The sequence below is a fragment of the Carassius gibelio genome, chromosome A19, assembly GCF_023724105.1.
Source record: "Carassius gibelio isolate Cgi1373 ecotype wild population from Czech Republic chromosome A19, carGib1.2-hapl.c, whole genome shotgun sequence".
Taxonomy (NCBI): Eukaryota; Metazoa; Chordata; class Actinopteri; order Cypriniformes; family Cyprinidae; genus Carassius; species Carassius gibelio.
Window position 1 is genome coordinate 6,763,455 of NC_068389.1, and position 21,475 is coordinate 6,784,929.

General features: G+C 37.0%; 1 protein-coding gene across 7 annotated transcripts in view; it reads left to right on the forward strand.

The window, feature by feature from the left end:
- LOC127935241 (protein 4.1) overlaps positions 1–19,704 on the forward strand; it is a 46,866-nt gene extending 27,162 nt beyond the window's left edge. The window contains exons 12-21 of one of the 7 annotated variants that reach the window (XM_052532933.1): positions 864–1,108; positions 1,392–1,466; positions 2,831–2,869; positions 5,175–5,237; positions 8,119–8,289; positions 13,272–13,400; positions 14,032–14,130; positions 14,439–14,519; positions 14,775–14,891; positions 17,367–19,704. In XM_052532933.1, the coding sequence (XP_052388893.1) occupies positions 864–1,108; positions 1,392–1,466; positions 2,831–2,869; positions 5,175–5,237; positions 8,119–8,289; positions 13,272–13,400; positions 14,032–14,130; positions 14,439–14,519; positions 14,775–14,873 (1,001 nt within the window). In that variant the 3' untranslated portion in view covers positions 14,874–14,891; positions 17,367–19,704. Of the gene's footprint in view, positions 1–863; positions 1,109–1,391; positions 1,467–2,830; positions 2,870–5,174; positions 5,238–5,364; positions 5,413–8,118; positions 8,290–13,271; positions 13,401–14,031; positions 14,131–14,438; positions 14,520–14,774; positions 14,892–17,366 lie in introns of all 7 variants that reach the window. The other 6 variants (XM_052532936.1, XM_052532935.1, XM_052532934.1 and 3 more) reach the window with 6 other exon arrangements.
- Positions 19,705–21,475: the final 1,771 nt, after the last annotated feature.

The window sequence follows — 21,475 nt, forward strand, 5'->3', positions numbered from 1 at the left end:
AATTACTTTTTTCAACTACTTGTAAATCATGAGAAAATTCCCATCTAAACAGTGACACGGGGCAGTGCAGTCGCCTGTCAATGATGTTAGTTCCCCTTTTGTTACCGCCTTTACTGACGTAGAAACCACATGACAACAGTGTCGTAGACAAATGCTGAAGTAGCTTTGCTAGAAAATTCAACTAGAAAGAGAAGCCGATCTCGCTTGTGTTTTACTCGACAGTTTGTTGATTCGTATCTTTAGAGAAAACGTATGCTATTATAACGATCAACAAGATTAGTATTATGGGGCGCCAAACGCGGGGCATCGTGTCTCTAGACCCGTGCAAGGATGCGTCTGATCCATAGTCTGATCGCGTCTTTGCATTGACTTTGTATGTAATCTACTCACGCAGATCGTTGAACTCGCGTTAAATCCATGATTTATCTTTCCGTCTGATTGATGGCCGTCAGTGGTTGGGTAGAAGACTATAAATCCCATCATCCCATGCTCCTTATTAGCGTCATCAAACCACACGATTGTTTTGGTAGTGCGCCCTCTAGTGGCAGGTCCTACAACCTGTACCTTTAAGTATATTCTTTTTTATAAGGTTGGAAGGGTCAGTGAGAGTTGCAACCAAATTAGAACAGAATTTTCATATAATAATGAATGTGTATTACTATGTTTATTTGCCTTAAAAAATTAACCATGTTTCTTATCAGAGATGCACAGCAAACACCTAAACTGGTTTAATTGAAGAAAAAACCCACATGATTAACCCTCTCTACAATATGGTAATGTGAATATAGATTTTTTTAGTCCATCACATTAGTGTAACATACCCTTTTTTCTTTCTCCTCTGTCCCAAACAATCTCTCTGACAGCCATGGTCTCGACTCCGGATAAGAACGCCCGTCCAGTCAGCGCTCCCATCATATCTCCCATCTCTCCAGGTGACGTGGCTCCTTCCCCAATAGCATCTGCCGCCCGCACTGACCGTAAAGAGACGTCCACGCCCACAGGCCGTCCACGCTCCACTGAGAGGAAGAGTGAGGTGAAGGCAGAGGCCCATGTGACAGATGGCTCCAAAACACACAGCACCAAAGCAGAGGGCACACCTGAAGTCAAGGTATGACACACACACTTTAGCTTTTCAGGGAAAACTTAAACACAATTCAAGCAAATCTTTTGATTCTTGAACCATTTTTATAAACCTGTTGAATTGTTGGACTAAGTGATCAGACAGCAATAAAATAAGAAGCCTCAAGGATTATTCTCACCTAAACTGGCATAACAAGCGCAAATTAGCAGCAAAAAGCATCTTTACTTGTGACCACAAATGCAAGGCAGCCATGATATTAAGGTCTGTGTGAGACAGCAGGAGTATGTGTACTCTCTCTGTGCTGCTGCAGACGGTAGCCCGGCGAGAACGACGGCACCGTGATGCCCCGCTGGTGATGGCCACCAATGGGGAGAGAAAGAGCCAGGTTTGTGCTCATGATTTCAGCCAATCACTTAAGAGCATGTACACCAGTGATTTACCCTAGGTTCATTAAGATGTTATTATACGCAAAAGAAACTGACCCTTCACTAAGCTCCAACCATTTATTTTTATTTATTTGTTTATATATGCAAAATAAGTATTTTAAGTATATTATGTTATTAACGTTAATGTACCTTATTACACATATGCAAGTCAAAAGTTTGCAACAATTAAAATTGTTCACTGTCTTTAAAATAAATCTCTTAGGCTCATCAAGGCTGCATTTATCTGATCAAAGATACAGTAAAAGCAGTAAAATGTAAAATAATCTTGTAATGTAATTACAAGAGAAACATTTAGGACTATTATCAATGTTGATAAATGATGCTTTTTAATTCACTACCATGCAAAAGTTAGGGTAAGCACAGTTTAAATGTAAAAAGGAAATGAATACTTTTATTTGGTAAGATGCATTAAAAGGATCAAAGGTAATGGTAAAGACACTCTTACAAAAGATATATGTTTCGCCCGTTAAAGAATCCTGAGGAAAAAAATAAAAATATTAAGCGGCAAAAAAATTTCCGACATTGATAATAATAAGATAATAATAAAAATACATTTTAACATATACTGAAACAGAAAACTGTTATTTAGATTGCAATATTATTTGACTATATAACTGTTTTACTGTATTTTTGATCATACAATGTAGCTGTGGTGAGCATTAGAGTCTTGTGACTTGAATGTAATGTGAGTCACTTTGGATAAAAGTGTCGACCAAATGCATAAAATGAAAATGTAAAAAAATAAGTGTTGGATTGGTCAGTAATGTAAATGTGGGGCTTAGCAAAGGATCGATTCCAAAAGCAGCAATAGCAGTATTCGCGTCAGGGTTTATTCTGTGATAACAACCAGCTGGATGTGCATTACATAAATATTATGACAATAAAAGATTTAAGGCAAAAATGTTTTAAAATCTCACCAGTTTGTTAGTTATCTTATAATTGTATGACATAATGAAAAAATTGTGCACAATTTTGAATACAGTTTGAATATTTTATTAACTAAATAAATGCAAGACTTCGACCAAGAAAAAACTGTTCCTGGTAAGAGTACCGTGCCAACTTTAGTTACCCAGATGAGCCTGTGTTGTTAGTTTTTACTAACAAGTATTCCACAGAGCCGTGTAATAAGACTATACTTTAATGTTAAATATGTTATGTTAATATTAAGTACTATAAGACATAAATGAACAACTGAAGAAATGGAAACCATCATAAATGTTTTTTTTTAGTTTTTTTTGTAGCAAAGTGGTTTGTTTCATGAACACTTACGTGCTCTCTTCCTTCCCCTCTGGGGTCTGAACAGTCGCCACGGGCGGACACAAAGATGGTGCGCATGAGGAAGGTCAGAGATCGTTTCCGGACGGGTATCGCAGCATGATGACGATGCCATTGTACTCATCATCTCCTCATTGCCCATGTTTTACAACAGATAGATCATTTTATTATTATTTTTTTTTTTCATCTGCTTTGGCTGTTATCTTGCTTGCATTTGTATGAGTTTGGCTGTACCAACCAACACTGTAGCTGCCAGATATGAACTGTACCTATTCCAGGCTGAGACAGTGAGTCAGTACAAACTGAGGTTTACGGAATGAGGAAAGTGTTCATTATGAGTGAAGTACAATGAACTTTGCATTTTAATTTGCATTTCATTGTGGCATTTACTCTAGCATGCATTATATTTTATATGAAAATTTTAATTTTAAACTTCACATTTAATGTTTGTTCAAATTTTTAGATCTGTCAATGAAAACATATTGATAATGTATAACAGAACTGCAGAACTAAATCAATTATATGTTTGCCCTTTATATACACTACCAGTCAGAGGTTTGAACATACCTGTTTTCCTGTAAAATCCCTCATCCTGGATGATCCCAGTAGTATATATTTTGAAAAGAGGCAGGGGCCTAGCACCGAACCCTGTGGTACCCCTGTGGTTAGTTGATACCTCATGATCCCCTGAAGAATCTGCCTGTAAGGTAGGACTTAGGAGCCTCTCTGTATTTGTTTGTGATGCCCGAGTTGGAGAGGTTAGAAAATAGACAGTGTCAAAGGCAGCATACAAGTTCAACAAAATAAGGATGGATTATATACTGTACTTTCCACCCACAAAGGCTTTAGTCAAGGCTGTATCTGTTGAATGTCCACTTTGTAATCAAGTCAGGCAAGTCAAATCTTCACTGATTGCTGTCCAGCAGCTTGTTCTGTGAGAAGAAAGAAGAAAACATCTTGGTCAGGTTTTCGCAGTGAATTGGAGAAAAGAGACTAGTCTGCAGGTGGGTTGGTATTTAATGTTGGTTGCTCAAATAGGCTTGAATGTGTTGGGATAAGTGCCAGTACGTAGTGATCCATTTAAGATGGATATGAGTGTGGGTTAAAGAGTAGGAGAGATGCCGTGTAAAAGATGGGATGGAATTGGATCAATGGGGCAGGTGGTAGGATGGTTGGAGAGGAGAACTTTAGAGACCTCTAGAGATTTACATGCAAGTTGTGGGTGTTTGTTAGTTTGTAGTGTTGAGAATTGGCTGCTGCTGATTGTTACTGTATTTGTAAAAAATTGGCAAAGTTGTCAGCCATTAGGGACGATGTGGGAGGGAAGAGGTGAATGCCTCCTCAGTTTGCGAGTGTCAAAAGTATTGCAGGTCTTGTCTGGTTTAATGCTTTTGTAGAGATAACATTGGCAGAAAAAGAAGAGAGCAGAGCAAAGTGTCTCTTTTCTAATATGGATTAGCTCTCTAAAGATGTGCTTTCACCTGACAGCACACACAGTTTGTCATTCTCAAAACCATTTAAAACACCTTTCAAACAGACCTAGACTATACAATAATTGTCTACATTTTTATACAGAATCATAAACTAGATAAAGCTATAACACACAATACATTCCATGTGTCTAAGACACTATCACTTGTATGTGGGGCCTGAGTTGGTACTAAAATTCAGATGAGCACAATAAAAGATTATTAACAAAATTGAAAATAGTACAATTTAATTTGAACTTATTACAGTGTTTTCCTAAACATACAGAACTGTTCCTAAACATACATTGACTGTATTATATATATTGAGATTTGATATACTACAAATGCACATTCAATGCAATAAGCACACTTCTGTTTTTCACTAGATGAAAAGCTAAGACCACCAGAAATTAATATTCAGTAGCATATGTCCAAACCCTTTTACTGTTAATGTAGTTTTACATACTGAAGATAATCACAAAATGAAGAGCAAAGACACTTATATACAGCTTATAACAAGACAAGATTTACAGAAGTTGAGCCAGTGTTGCTGGGTGAGGATGCGGTTTTGATAACACCAGAGAGTTGCACAGCAAATACACAGTGTTTCACCAATAATGGGGAAGAGGAGCTTTATTTTAACTTGATCTCATTACAATTTATATAACTTTACCCAATGCACAATTACCCCTGACCTTGCAGTCGGCCCTGACTTCTGACCTCTCCACTCTGTCTAGCTGCGGCTGCTGCGGTTCATCCAGATTTGATTTGTGTCCATCCCTCCATGTTCCCACACACTGGATGCAACTGCAGATCAAACTTAAAAAATTATCCAAGAATCATTTCACGACTTTCTCTACGCTCAAACACTGCCAACTCAATTTCTTTTCCTGTTCTTCACAGAAAAGAGCTAAGAAAATTGAGGGTGAAACTCTTTATATCAGACATAGCAATTTAATGTTGGAGGTTTGTATGGAAACTCTGGAAATGTCTTGTTTTTGCCACTGCATGTCTCACTGCATGAAATTCTGTTTCATCTTGTTTCTTTCTTCATTCTTCTCACTGCACTCTCTTTTGTGTTTTGTTTTGTTAGCTTAACCCTAAAGGCTTGGCATGCACTATTTACCTCACTAACTGTAATGCAAGTACTCACTTCTATTTATTCTCTGTTTGCTAAGCACTTTTTATTAAATATATGATTGGGAATTTAGTTTTTTGCTTGTTTTTTTTTTTTTTAGATATATAATTGAATGCAAAATTGAGCTGATCTGAACATGTAGCCTGTAGTTGGATCACATAAAAAAAAAAAAAAAACTTTTTAAGCATGTTAGGCTCTTGAACGCCTGTTATTTAATTTTAACAGTAAACTCTGTGCCTGCTCTGTTCCAGCTTTCTTCTATAATATAATATTTCTAATGGGCTTTTCACACTTAAAATGAATGAATAACCCCTTTATAACCCTGAGTTATCTTTGTTCCCTGATCACATAGTTCATACTTTACCTTGAATTGTTACATTTATCCAGAGAAGACAGATTTCACACTAGAATTATCCTTGTGGTTTGGCCTACAAATTTATGTCATGGCTAAACAGATCTATACTATTGATTGGACAAGTAAACTGTGTACAGAACTGTCCACTTGTGAAATTATCCCCACATAAATCTGCTAATATACAAAAATAGCAATAAAACTGTCTCTTATATCTAGATGACCTGTTTTCTGTCACCATTTAACATTTTAATGGTTTCCTGGGACACTGAAACAAAAACACAGCAGCTGTACGAAGCATGGATATTTAATCAGGGAATTGTTTAATTTAAGATAGGTTTTTAATTGCTAAACTTCTTGCTGTAACATTCTACCACATTGTTTCACACTGTTTGGCACCACAGATTGGGGTTAGCACTGTAAAATAGGTGCAGACCTGCTTCTGAACCAGGATTTCGTGACTCAGGGTTAAACATACTGTGACAAGCCCATGACTATACTGAACTCTGTTGTTTGGCCAAATATGTAATCATTTGCTGTACATTTAGCTCAATAATTTCATTTGTTATCAGATCCCATGATTATAATATTACTGTTTGTAGTGTTATATATTATACAGTCTGTCCCAGTCATATATTTACATATACTGTAGTTACTACAAAGGCTGTTTCCACTGTTGTGAGGTCTGATGAGTCTGAAAACCAGATGGATTCTGTGATATTAACCCCTTCATACACCCATTGACCTCTGCGTCTAACCATATATCACATAACACTGTCTCCATCACATACACATCATTATATCAAGTTTTAAAGTGTTAATCATATGCTGCAGTGAATTATGACAGCATATGATTCATTTAGTGCACGAGTTTTGCATAGGTATAGACCAATTTGTGAAACAGCATGTGTAGAGATCAGAATCCAGTCATTTGACCCATGTCTGATCCCAAGCTTTGTTCGCTCTGTAGCTTGAACAGTTTATCTAATCTTAAAACTGCTGAAGTGCTCACATGATCGCCACCTCATCTATCTCCTCCTCTAATAACAAAGTAGCATTTAGAAGAGTTCATTAATGATTGAAAATCCAAAATTCTGTCTTTTACTAACCATAGTGAGCTGCCTGACAGACTAGCTTTTTAAGTGAGCTCCAGCAAAAACATACTTACATCGATTAATATAGAGCTGATATTAGCATTTGTTAAATATTATTGTTGTTAAACTACAGACCCAATAATTTAATACATATATATATATATATATATATATATATATATATATATATATATATATATATATATATATATATATATATATATATATATATATATCTATATATATATATATCTATATATATATATATATATATATATATATATATATATAAACTTTATCACAGTGCATTACTGAAATGCCTTTTGTTTTTTGTCTAGTTTGGCAGCTCACTAGAGTTTTGAACAGAACCATATTGTCTTAGTGCAATCCTTTTCATTTGCTGTCAGTTTGCCACAAAACAGGTTCAAACTACTAACCTGTAATGTAATGCAGAAATCTTTATAGCTTGTAACCGAAACATTGCTTAAGAGGATTAGGCCATGATGTAAGGAGGAAACGGACAAACATCTTGTCTTTCTAGTGTCAGCTGTCTGTCTGAAATCAGGGCTGTAGATGATGAGGGCTGGTTTCTCATGAGAGTGTTTCATTCCTGCAGATCAGTTCTGCTGGGCACTAAGACACAGGTCTGGTTTATTTCTGAAATCTGTAGTTAAATTAATAAAGATCCATTGATATTTTAGACCGCAAGTATTTTATATATATATATATATATACACACACAAACTAAAATGCAGTTAGAGAACTGTGAACATGGAAAGGAGAGATCTGTGTCTTTGTGGCCAGTAGAATGGCTTTGTTCGTGACATTCACTTGACTGTAAATAATGTAACTAAGGATGGGGATCACAGGAAATATACTGATTTTGGTTCCTTAACGATTCTGTTAAACTGCAACCTCTCAACCAACTCTAGATTGAATCTATTGACATTCAAGAATTGTTAATGGAGCCAAACATCTTGAAATGATACAGTAAAAATACTTGATTTCCAACCCTAGATGTGACGCCCCTGAGATAGTTTGGGGTAAAACAGTGTCTTATGTCAGATCATCTTACTAATGAGATGTTTTCATTGGGTTATTTCCCTCTTGATTTCTGACCTTCATCTTCCTGTGTTCTTTCTTTTTTTTATCTAAATTTTGCTATCGTTTCCCAAATTCCTCTTCTGCTATCCTCATTTTCTTTTTCTCTTTTGACCTTTTTGGTTTGCATTCTCTCTGCCTGGACCTCTCTTTCTCTCCCAGGACGTGGATAAGACACAGACAGAGATCATGCGACATCACACCAGTATCAGCGAGCTCAAACGAAGCTTCATGGAGTCGGTGCCCGAGTCGAGGCCCAACGAGTGGGACAAGCGTCTGTCCACCCACTCGCCCTTCCGCACTGCCAGCATCAACGGCCAGAAACAGCCCGACGTGAGTACTGGGGTTAAAATCTATGTTTCACTGTTGGATTTAGAGCCTTTGTATGCTTTTATGTTGAAGATAAAGACTGACGTCTTGATGATAGATTGCTGGTTTTATGAAATGGGGGTAACTTTGCCCATCTATTGGTATTTAGTTGTGTAGTATGTGAACTGAAACAAAGTTTCATTGACACGGTCTCATGTCAATATAATGGCCACTTTTGGGGAAGAGCTAATGATTGTTTTTTCCAATGTTTGCCAATTTAGTGGCATAAATTCTTTGGATATTCAAATATCTTTGAAAAGTCACAAAAAAAGAAGTAGAAATCTTCTAATTGTTCCTCTTTTATTTCACAGAAGAAAATAAGTCATACAGAATTGGAAAGTACGTGTATCAAAGAATTAAAAAAAATTAAATTGTTGCATTTGGTAGGGATTATGAGTTTTATTAATGGAATCAATTTATTGTAATATTTTTTTATTAATCAGAATGTTGCTCATGTAGCATGCTATCTGAATAAGCAGTTATTTTCTAAGCTTTCAGTGTGTGTTTGTGTGTGTGGGCACATGTGCACACAGGTGAAGACGCCTCCTCTCCTACCCTTACACAGAGTAGCGGGGGGTATATCAGAGGTAAACATACTCTCATTTGGTCATTACTGCCAGGGCTGTCCAGCAACTACCCCTGAATAGACTGGCGTTTCTTTATGTAGATAAAGAATGACACAAACAGAAGCACAAATGGCCGCTGGATGCTGTGGCCATGGCCCAGTCAGAGAAGGAGATCTCCTCTCTCTCTGAATCTGCTCAATGCCTGTGGCTTTTAAAGACCCACTGACCACACCCTCTCCCAAAGCCACGCCCCTTTACTACTGCTTCTGCTTTCTGAATGGCTACTGCTGGCTTTCCTCTGCTTTGACCTTCTGACCGCATGGCTGGATTACACTACATAATGTAGCTGCAGGAGTCTGTTAGTTCGCTGAAAAACCAAATAACGTATAAAAAAAGTAAGTTGTAAAAAAGAAAATAAGAAAAGGAAACATTAAAAAAACTGACTCCTCCTCCTCTTCATTTCATTGTCTTTTCCCTCTTTTTTCCTCTTGTTCCTGTCCTTCACTGGTTCTCTGTCCTTTTCTTCCCTTTGTTTACTCTTCACCTTCTCTCCTCGCAAAGTCTTGTCCTGGATCGCAGTCCATTCCTCCTCCAATTTCATCCATACCTCCATTTCCATCTCGATCCTCCTCCTCTCCACAAGCAGGAGTGTCTAGAAGCGCCCAGAGAGGGGCGCGTTCGCTCGCCCCACGGCCTTCTTCTGCTGAGGCCTACTACATCATGTATCAGTCTCAGACCTGAAATACTAAACTGCCATATCACACACTCCTTTCAATTCAAAACATAAAGTTTGTATTCATTCTCTCAAATTCTCTCAATACAATGTGCACTTGTGTTTAAGATTTCACTTTGGAACAAAACTGTCCAGTGTCTTTTATGTTTATCCATAGTTTTTAAAAGCACATTTCCAGTGCTGAACATCTCTGTTAACACTAGAGATGGATATTGTAAGGAATGGAAAGATTTTGGTTTTGATTCCATCTAAAAATTATTGGGAGTGAAAATTTCCGTGGCTGATTCACTGACAATGCACAAATTAAAGAATACAGACACAGCCAGATCATTTCCATAATGACCAACACAATCTACCAAGAGCAACACAATTTACCATCTGCTTAAAGATGTGCTTTTTTGGAGCATTAATTAATGCTGCAAATCCCAGTAATCTGTTGAATGCAGACATTAGTAAATCTCATTGCATGAATATTTTAATAATCTCCTCCCATAAATTTCACATTCAATAAGGTCAGGTGCAAAAATAACTGTATCCAAGCCTTTTCCGTGCTAATTCTTAACTGTGCGTCTTTAGTAAATCCTGACAGTACTATTTTAATGCCAAAGACAGTTTGCGCTCCCAAAAGCTTCCTTAGCCAACTAAGGTTGTGAGTTCCTACGTTATCAACATATTTAAACAATTCTGTTGTTAGCTATAGATACAATCAGTAACAGCTCTCAACCTGTGGTTAGAAGCATAGTTAGTATGACATGGAAATAGATCTTGAGCAAAATAAGCAAGACTGTAACGTGTAGTTAAATTTATTTTGTACAGATTGACTCAGATTGACTCAGGTTCACTGTTTTGTATTGAAACTATAATTGGTGTTCAAGAACTGAACAGAAACGAACATTGTGAAAAACATTAACAATTTAACCAATTCCAGACGTTAGTGAACAATGATTGTTTATTCTTTGCGGAAGTAGTAATCTCTGATCTAGCCAATGACCGAGTCTAGTTCTGTGACAGACACATCCACTGATCTGATCCTCTGAGGATTTCGCTAAGCGACCCATCCCACCCAAACCCTGGCGGTTTTTATGGTGTTGTTCTGTCACTGATGGATAATTGCACTGCCAAAACAATGTCTGCTGCCAATCTTAATGCCAATCCACCAATGCCATAAAAACCCTCACGGTCTTTGCTTCAATCCATATGGCCCACTTAAACCACTCTGGCATCCTCTAAGCTCAGATCTTGAGCTTCATACCTACCCAGAAATCTCTACTACCCCTCATCAATCTCTCCCTATGTCTCTCCCCACTCCACATGTCTGTGCATTGTTCTGTGTCTCTCTTGGTGTCCTGTTGTTGCCCTGCACAGAGATGGCACATCGAGGCGACAGCAGGTAAGGGTCAGGTGGGCACCCATGCCAGGAGGCCTGCCGCTGCTGCAGCATATGGAGGAGGATGACGATGATGATGATGTTTGTGATGAAGAAAAAGAAACTGAGGCTCAGGGACATGCCGTGTCCACAGAGGAAGAGGCACGTTTCTGCCAGTAGTACCCATGTCTCCTTCCTGTTGAGCCGCCTGCTGGTCTTAACGCTGATGATGTGGTGGCTTGTCTTTATTTGAGAGACAGTGAAAGAAACAAAATAGATATCAGGGAGACAGCAGCCACTCTCAGACTAATCTTATTTGGATTATAAAACAATAAGGAGAGAGAGAGGATGAGGTCCTTCCTGTTTTTCTATTTATTTCCTCTGGGACTCTTAATGATTTCACCATTTCACATTGGATGTTGATGGACAGCATATCGTTTTAAACAGTTTACATCCTGTGACACAAAAACCCTGGATGCAAAAGCATTATGTTGTCTTAATAGGACATAATGATTTAGCATTCACAATAAAACATCTGCTCTGACTAAGGTCCATTCCATGATAAAGACAATCCAAGGTGCAATCAATAAATTGTACAAATATATTTACTATGAAGTCATTAGAACATCTTGAAATCTAGTGAAATAGTTTCAGGTGTATAAAAGTCTATTCATTTCAAGTTGCAAGCTCAAATGTCTGAAACTCCCTAATGTTGCTTTATTGTGCACTCTGAAACCATATCCACTGCAAATCTAATTTTCTTAATTATGTTCTTGTCATGGTCATCTATAAGCACAATATATTTTGTGATTTCTTGGTTACAGGCAAATTATCTTTATTTCCAGACAAACTGCAAATGCTTTATTGCTGCTCGTAAGAAGACAGGAAAATGTATATCTAATATTCCAAAGCATTCATAATTAATCAATTTTCCTCAGTCTAACTGAGAGCATGTAATCCATTCTGTGTGAAAGCAGTTTGTGGAGATGTTATCACTTTCTTAAATGTCTTTCGCAAGAGATTTTTGGTTCCCCGGATGGTATATAATCCAAAACAGTTTTCCAAAAAAAAAAAAAAAAAAAACGTACATACGCAAATTAGATTTTTCAGCCTTTGCCTTTTTTTCTCCATTATCTTATAAGGGTGAGTTCAGGGCTACTTGAGAGTTTTTGGTTTCTGAGATTGAGCTCTTTGGTTCCTCTGCAAATGACATTACTGCTAGTCTTTGGTTTCTTTTGGCTGATGTTAGACTACTTTGAGTGACTTTAGTTTGGCCCTTTTTAAAATCACAATAACTAAAAGGAGACTTGCAGATTGATGGGAGTCATCAAACCGAGCTCTTCTTTTGAAAGCACCAAATGGTGAGCCCATGATTTATCTTGTCATTCCCATCATCATCTGTCAACCTGACATCGCCATTATTGGATGAAAATAATATTTGACTAACATTGTGCTAAATGTTTCTAAATCAAATTATTTTTGGCTTGTAGCGCTTGTAGATACAAGATGAAAAAGCTAAATCCTGTGTGTGATGGTTTTGAAAACATAATCTGCATATCTGAGCCAAGAGTTATGGGTTGAACGATGGGCTTCTTGGCGAGATAAAGGCTTCATTCAGGTCCTCTCAGTCATGAGGATGTACAGTATGTGGTTTTGGAATAAACACTCCACACTCTTAATGGAGGAGCGTTTGTGGCGCTTCCTAATGGATTTTGCTCCACTGGGACGCACTTCTCTAAAACATAATTTCATTCCAACTGAGACTGATTATGACAGAAATCATTATTTTCAATTATTTTCCTGGTAATTTACATTAATATACTTATTTTGTGAGCAATATCATGCCATCTTTTCTTAGGCTGCATATCCAGAAGTAGCTGAGAATCGTTGCTGTATTACTCCAGTATCAGTCAACAGCAAAATTGCGATATCGTGATTGTGATATGTTTGATTAATTGGACAGCATTAATTTCAGCACACATTTCTCTGTGTTTAATATTAACTCAGCTGGCTGGCAAATTTATACAACTACTGTTTAAGAAATACGGTCAATAGAGATTTGTACTCTTTTACACACCATTAAAGAAAATGATTTGATTGGAAAGGGTGATAAAGTACATAAGAAATCACTGAAGTGGCTATATTTTATACCTGTTCTAGCCCATTGCTCCCCCCCCCAACCATTCAAAGTCTCACTAGGCGCTCTGTGTGAGGTGAAGTTAATGTAGTGAGAAAAGCGATTCTCTTCTCACTCTCCACCGTGTCTTGACCCCTTTCACAGTCTCCAGTGGTGAAGACGAAAACAATCACCATTTCTGATGTCACCAACTCCCTTCGCAGCGAAATCACCAGCAAGGACATCCCCATTGTGCATACAGAGACCAAGACCATCACATATGAGTCTGCACAGGTGAGCGAGGCGCTTTTTTAATCAACCTCATTGCTGACATCATTTTTGGTTAGTCTTTTAAAGTGTTTCCATATGCCGCACGTAGAATGAAAAATTAACTGGGATGCAAAATATATCAGCATCAGTACTTGTTGTTTACCACATCACCCAGTAGTAGGGATTTTGTTAATAATCAAACACTAATAATCAAGCATTGGTTGATATTGAATGTTTAATAGGACTTTGGTAGCAGTGCAACGTATCGGCACACATCTGTATTCAGAACAGAATATATCAGTTTCATAACCTTCTGTACTGTATGTGTTCAGTCTTTGTTATAATCTGTCGCAGTACTGTCATTTTCTGAGCGAGTTTAGCTAGTCATTAAGATCTGTTCGTTTTCTCTCTTCGAGCTCTACTATATAACCCGAGGCCAGTTTTTAAAAGAGTTTCTTACCAGCACACCAGAGGTCCCACTGCTGTAATAATGAGGGCTTTTATTTTTTTAATTCTTTCAAAAAAAAAACCACCCCCCCAGCCCCATGACAGTGTCCCCATTGGGGCTCTGTAGGAAATAGCTTTGGATGGAAGCAATAAATGAGAGATGTAATGGAAGAGTGTTGTAAGCACATGTGTGTTTGTTTGCTTATAGTCCAACACAATGTCAGAGAAGGAGTCTGGGATGCTGTTGAGTGCTCAGACCATCACGTCAGAGACCGTCAGCACCACCACAACAACCCAGATCACCAAGGTGCAAACCTACACCATCACAAAAGATCCTGCAATGTCTGCCTCTTAAAGAACAATGGCAAAAAACTTTAAAATATCCAACTTACAACTGATTTGCTTGTGCTGCAGACTGCAAGAAGGGCACAATTGTGCCAAGAGGCTGCGACCATGTGATAAAGCCATTGTTAATTACAGTTTATATCACCATTCCATAGTATCTTCCCATTTTGCAAAGTTAGTCAACAATTGCTGTACTGCACAGATGAGATATACACTTCACTTTGTTTCTGGCTCTCTCATTCTCTCGTTCTCTTCCCTTTCTCTGCTCAGACGGTGAAAGGCGGGATCTCAGAGACCCGTATCGAGAAGAGAATCGTAATCACTGGAGACACTGAGATTGACCATGATAAGGTGAAATGCACCTACAGTTAACAACCATGACATTCTCATAAAAAGCTTTTTAAGATTTCCATAGACTATGTCTTCAATATTGGTCTATTTTCCTGAAAGAGAACAATTAATTGCATATATCTGCTAACAGATATATAAGACCACAAAGCTGACAAGAATGGATTAAAAGCCACAAAACTTTGATTGTGATTTCATGGGGCCTTTAAATGTGTAAGTTTAGTGGTCTGGTTGAAAACGGTCCTCTCTGCTCTCCAGGCTCTTGCTCAGGCGATAAAGGAGGCGAAGGAGCAGCACCCTGACATGTCTGTGACTAAAGTGGTGGTGCATCAGGAAACAGAGATCACCCCTGAGTAACTCCTGCATGACACACAGGTTAGTTTCCTCCTGCACAACCTGACTCATTATTGGACCGGTGATGCAAGCTTTTCACGTCAGTGATTACAGCTAGAGAGATCATCACTCAGCATGTTTTATTCAATTATGATCAATATAAGAAGCCAAACACTGGAAAAATGAAAGCGAGTGAGTGAAAAAATGCTGCATGGTGAAAGGTACAGTTTAAGGTACTGTAAATTATGATAAAAAAAAAGCTTAAAGTAATGAAACGTCACTGTGTTATTTTTTTTACCCTTTAAATAAATAAATAACTGATCTTCCAATTTGTCAGCCAGCTGCTAACAGAAGACTGCTGTTAATATTTAGTGATATAATGATAAGATGCTCCAATAAATGTACAAAATAAGATCTGCTGCAGATATGCACATGCTTTGAAGTTTTGAAGATCTTGGGGCCAAATTGCTTAGATCTAGTGATCGGCCGATATTGGTTTTTAATTTTAATTTTTTTTTTTTTTTTTTTACAACCGATACCGATACCGATAATTTGCATGTTTAAGTTCCCGATAACAGCAGTGAGGCTTTGCAGAGCAGTCTGGGTTTGTAGAAAATGATTCTCTTAAACCCAGAGATGATTGGCCTCCCAAGTTAGACCCCTAATGTCGTGACGACATAATGTCTCCGTTCCCTCCATCAGGGAATGAGGCTTACGTACAGAACTTAACCGAGACATTATTTTCCTCATAGAAATGGATAATGAATTTTGGAATGAGGGTGTCAATGTGATTTCAAGACGATTTCATGTCAAAAAGACCCTAAGGATATACATTTCAGATCTATGTCCCTCTGTGGCCCAGACCTTTTAGTGTAGCTCTCCAATAGCACAGGAGTTTGATGGGTTTGTGGCATGTATTTAAAGCTCTTCTCTCATGGGCAATACAGCCACACCATCACCCATGATACATTAAACTCATACAGCATTTCTGAGTTTCTCTTTCAAAAGCAGTGATGAAATTGCTTACCATCTAAAACAAATAAAAAATATCCCTTATAAAGATGGTAACAAGAGAAACCCTCGGTAGCATACCAAAAGAAAGAAGTGCATTGGATCCCAGAGAATTAGACACAGACACTTAAGCTGTATGATTTACTACAGCCATTAACAGTGCTCCAATAAAAACCTCAATCCCTTAGAAAGCATGGTTATACTGTCATATTTACAGCCGTTATACATGTGTGTAGCAGAGTCGGCAACATTCAGCACTTTAACATTCAAGTTCAGCTCTAGAATTTCAATCGAGGTAGCAAAGAGGATGCAGAATCTAATTTAATATTAGAATTTATTAGATATTAGATGATACCTCATATTAATTAGATGACATTAGATGATATTATTATTCTGTGTTGCTAATGCCACCTATAGAAATTTGTATTCATTTTACTTTACTATCTTTAATAAATTACCATTTCTTTTTTGGCCCATGATAAAGAAAATGTTTTGAATTATCTTTTATTTAATATTTTTTTGTAATTTTGTTATGCGCTTTTGTCAGTTTAATTAGTTTTTTTTTTTTTTTTGCTATAAATATTTATTTTCATGTATATTTATTTCAGTTTTAGATTTATTTTCAGTCATTTTTGTACTTTAACTTATTATTATTGCATTCTTTTTTATCTAATTTGAATGTTTTATTTTATTTCAGCTTTTTTTATTAACAAAAATGTTTTACTTTTAGTTAACAAAAACAACACTGATAAAGACCAGCACTTCTTTTGGAGAATCATTGACCCAAAAACTTTCAAAACTGAGTCAAACATTGAAATCATGGTAGCACTTTATTTTACAGTCCTGTTCCTCATGTACATACTATACGATATATACAATAACTATGTAATAACTAGGTACCAACCCTGAACCTACCCCTAAACCTAACCCTACCCCATGTAGTTACCCTGTATTACCAGAACTTTCTTAGATAAATACACTGTACCGAAATAAATAAATAAATACATAATAACCAGAATGTTTACATTTTGGACTGCTTTTGATCTGATTTAATTGTTTAGACTGTATAGAACTTAGCTTAGAGAAATGTGTAACAAAACATGAAAAACGAGTCTCTAAATGTGGGCCTTTTAGACTGTTTGTGTGAGGCATTGTGCGTCTGGTGCTGTTTAACCAGCTGTCAGGGTGGTATGTATACAGACACAGAGCTCCCAGAGGATAATGGGTAATGCTGCCCTGTTAGTTTATTCCCACAGTGCCCTGTTTTGTGTGTCAAGAGACCCATTTCACCCCATCCGCCCTGTCAATGTTTACTTCACTTCTATCACTCAGCCAGAGAGTATTTACCATGCACTATTATTTCCATCCCGCTCAGGTCTGCATGTCTGCAGGTCGGCATCCGTCACCCGTTTGGGATGTGTTTACTTTTTGCTTTACCAGAAATGCTGTCTTGTTTTGTTTGTCTTGGATGATTGTTAATCTAGCTTTGATCTCAAATCAACGCAGGGTGAAAAAACGGGACCAGTCGGGTTTATGAATGTTAAAAGACAACGTAAGATCCCTCACATCCAGCCTTCTACCATCAACCCACCGAGTTCCTCTCACGGACAAACTCTTCCTGTAGCAGCGCATGTCCCACCCAACCATTGCCATCCGAGACACCACTTTCCAGACCCTAAACATCTGTTAGATTTCAAGCGTCTCATACTGCAAACTGAGCATCCAGCATCTACTCCTGTCCAGAAGCAGAATTCAAAGTGCAGTTCTCATCCACTTCTCAACACCTCGGACAGACTTTTTCCTAAAGCCCTGCCTGACCTCCACCACGTCAAAGTCATTCCACGATGGACTGAACCGTGTTACAAATACGTTTTCTAAAACAGTGGCTAAAGAGCAACTTTTTATCTCAAATTCCTATGGTATTTTAGGGTGGATCGTTAAGGGATGGTTCACGTAATAACAACTGGGCGGCAGGAATTTTCTAAAGTGTCAATTTGTTGTTGTTGTTTAATTTTTCATATATATATTCTTTTTTTTGCAATTGGTTGATTATCTGTCATAATCTGAAACTCTTAAAAGGGGATGCAAAGCTGTATTCAAAAGCTGTTCTTTTCCAATCTTTTTCAAGAAATTTGAAGACTTAAATGAAGGTATAGTTCTGTCATTATTCACTCAATGTCGTTTCTAACCAGTATGAATTACTTTTTGATATATATTTTGAGAAGAGATTTTTTGGTAATCATTATCACCAAAACTGTTTAATTACCAACATTTTTCAAAATGTCTTCTTTTGTGTTCCATGCGTCATAAAGTTTTTAAATGAATTTGTGGTGAGAAATTTAGGACAGAATTATTTATTTATTTATTTATTTTCGGTAAACTGTCCCTTTTAGTTGTTGTCGTTCTCTAATTTCATTTCCGGCTACTTACATTTATATTTAACAGGTTTAAAGTCAATAATGTTTGAACGTGCAAATAACATTTAAGTTTTGTTGAGGAGGGGAAGATTTTAGTGATTATACATTTCAATAGTTCTTTAAACAGAACTATAATATGACTAATGGTGACTTTTATTGTGATTTTTTTTTTTTTTTTTTTTTGGATCTAGACAGTTCCTCCCATTTCGCTTCCACTGAATGGAAAAGAGCAGCATGAATATTCTGTTAAACATCTGAATTCCTCAGAAAAGAAAGATTTTAAAAGACGCAAGTACACAGAGAATAAATGACAGGATTTTCAGAATACATCATGTTGTAAAGTCACATATTTTATGTTCCTCTTAAATGTGAAAGTATTATTTTGTTCTCGGTGTAAAATAATGTGTTGTTTTTATTCGGAATGCTGGAGCAATTTCAGACGTTCTCTTGTGTTTTTAAGTTACATTACTTTGCATATTTGTTGAAAGCTTGAATCAGTTTTATTTTGTTTTGTTGGTAATGTTATCCTGTTTCATCATGGATTGGGGGTCCGATGAAGATGGGGTGGGGTATTATAGTGAAACTACACTCTTATGATATTTCTATTTATTTTCAGCAGTTTTGTTCTTGTTTGTGTGTGTACTTTGCATTTTAGATGCCCTGCTCTCTTAAATTCAGCTTTGATGTTTTGTATTAGATCCAGAATCCCAAACACCAGCTCCTGCCAGTTTTTAAATGGGATTTGCAGGGACAACTCTGCTCATCCTTAGCATATTTCTACTTTTCTACTAGAGGGGGCAGTATGTTCTTACCCATGAGGTCTATAGCAGATCTGCAGAGCCTTCAAAATGAGCATCCACACACAACCTGAAGTGGTTTTAGAAGAATTGCAATCGATTAGCCATGAACGGATCTAATTAGCAGTTATGGGAATTAATTGTGAAAGCAATCAGACTACAGCAAATTAAAATGAGTCTCAGTTATTCATTGAGCCATTCAAATGCCTCTGTTTGACTTTAAAGGTCAAGACTGGCAATTCAGGTGCTGTAATTCAATTCTAGAAACTCAAAGTGGGAAATTGAGGATTTTATATTGTGCATGAACACTGCCGGTGGCGTAAAGCGTACTGCCCCTCCCCATACTGTCCTGTTTTTAAATGTCTATTTTAAAATGTCACGCTTTTTTAATAGTTCAAATAGGATCCTGTACAGAGACGAGGTGTTGTATTTCGTTCAGTGTGTTGTTTTCTTCATTGTGGCACTCCTTTCCTTTGCTAGTCTGGGGTGAAGAAAAGAAAAGAATCGTACGTTTTTCCTAAGAGGTTCTTTTTCTTCTCATCACATCCCCTCTTTCATTTGCCTTCACTGAAAAAAAAGACAAATGTACTATATAGCACTGAATAAACTCCAACTTAAACACATTCTTCACACAGTTTCACGAGTGTCAACTTTCTTTACTTTCTTAATACAGGCTTTCTTATGAGTGTTTACTTTGTGCATGTTATTACATTCGTAATGTTGGATTAAAATGAACTAACTTCCTTTCTGTTTGACATCAGTCCTTCTTATTAAACTCCTCGCCTCTAGCCAACACACGTTTTACACAATCCAATCAAGTCCCAACAGATCAAAAGTACTAAGTAATATTTTTTCCCTTGTTAACATATTTCAGAAGTAAAATGGGATGTAAATGTGATCTACTTCATGTGAATGTGAAGTCATGTTGGAGACTCCTGATAACGATTTAATAATTTGGGGGAGTTTTTAAAGAAAAACTCAACATAGTAACCCAGAAATGAACTAGAAATGTTTTCTGTATTGAGCTGCTGCTCTGTCATGCAGGCATTCACATGCATATATAGTATGTGTGAAACACACTCATGAGTGCTGCATTTTTGTCACAGGTTGTGCTTTATTACCAGTGTTTAGCTTGATGAAAGCACGCTGAAGTGAATGACTTTGATTGCAGTGGATTCACTCATAATCCTGGAGATGGGCTGAGATGAACTGAACGACACCACAGAGAATGAAACAGGATTTATCAGCAAGGTCATAGAGAAAATTGGAAGAAAAGAAAACCAGCTGGAAATCACAGTGGTCTGCTGTTAAAACAGAGAAATATTGCAGATTTTCTTGTCTTTCCTTCATACTTGCATCATGCATATATGTTTCAGTTTAGCTGCCTAAAAATGGGCGACACGACAGATGGGAATGTCAAATTAATTTATTACAATCCATTTACAGTAGGGTTCTTACTGGGCAAAACATTATATTTAGAATGTCTTTTACCTAAGACCATGACATAACATCATTTATATCAGGGTCAGACTAAAATTCATACAGTAGTCTAAAAGGTGTAATGTTGACGTTTCTGATTACTTTATTCATATTTGGAGCTTGGGGGGTGTTAGTTTTTTCACCCTAGCCCAATTCACATTATTTATTTATATGTATTTAACATGTAAGTTTGGATTTAGTGCATACCAAATAATAGCAGGCTGAAAATAGCATGACATGGCATAAAAGCAAAAAAGGATAGAAATATGTAAAACTGTTTCCCATCAAAAACAAGGAAGTTAAAATGAAAATAATTCATAATTTACCCACGTGTGGATAATTAACTTTTTTTTTTTTTGTCATAATTTCATCATGTCTTTATTGGGAAGTCAAAATGAGAGAAAGAATAAAAATAAAAAACTTACTGTTAGCGATTGTTATTTTGCTTGTCAGTAAAGGCAAAGTCCCAAAACTCATCCACCAAACTTACTCAAAAGTAGCCTAGTGGAGTACAAAAACTGTCGGAAAAGTAAAACTGCTTCTATTTTTTGAATACATGATTGCAAATGATTTTATACGTATTAAAAAAGACCTGAAAAATTAACATGAATTCCTCTGTATTTTGGTTTGCACCTCTTTCGCTTTAATGACAGAAGTTGAAGAGACATTCGAAACGTCAGTGTCACATTTGATTATTGAACTACAAATAGTGCAGATTCTTTCTTTGTGAAGTACATATGTTACAGAGCATATTATAAATGCTAATTAGAACACAACAAGTGTTTCATGTTCACTGATAGCTGCTTATTCCACTTGAGATTATCCTCTTTATATCATATAGGACGGTACACACCATCATGTTCTGATCATGTCAGCTGAAGTGTCCTGTCTTCAGTCTGTCAGAAGGGATCAGGGAGGAATA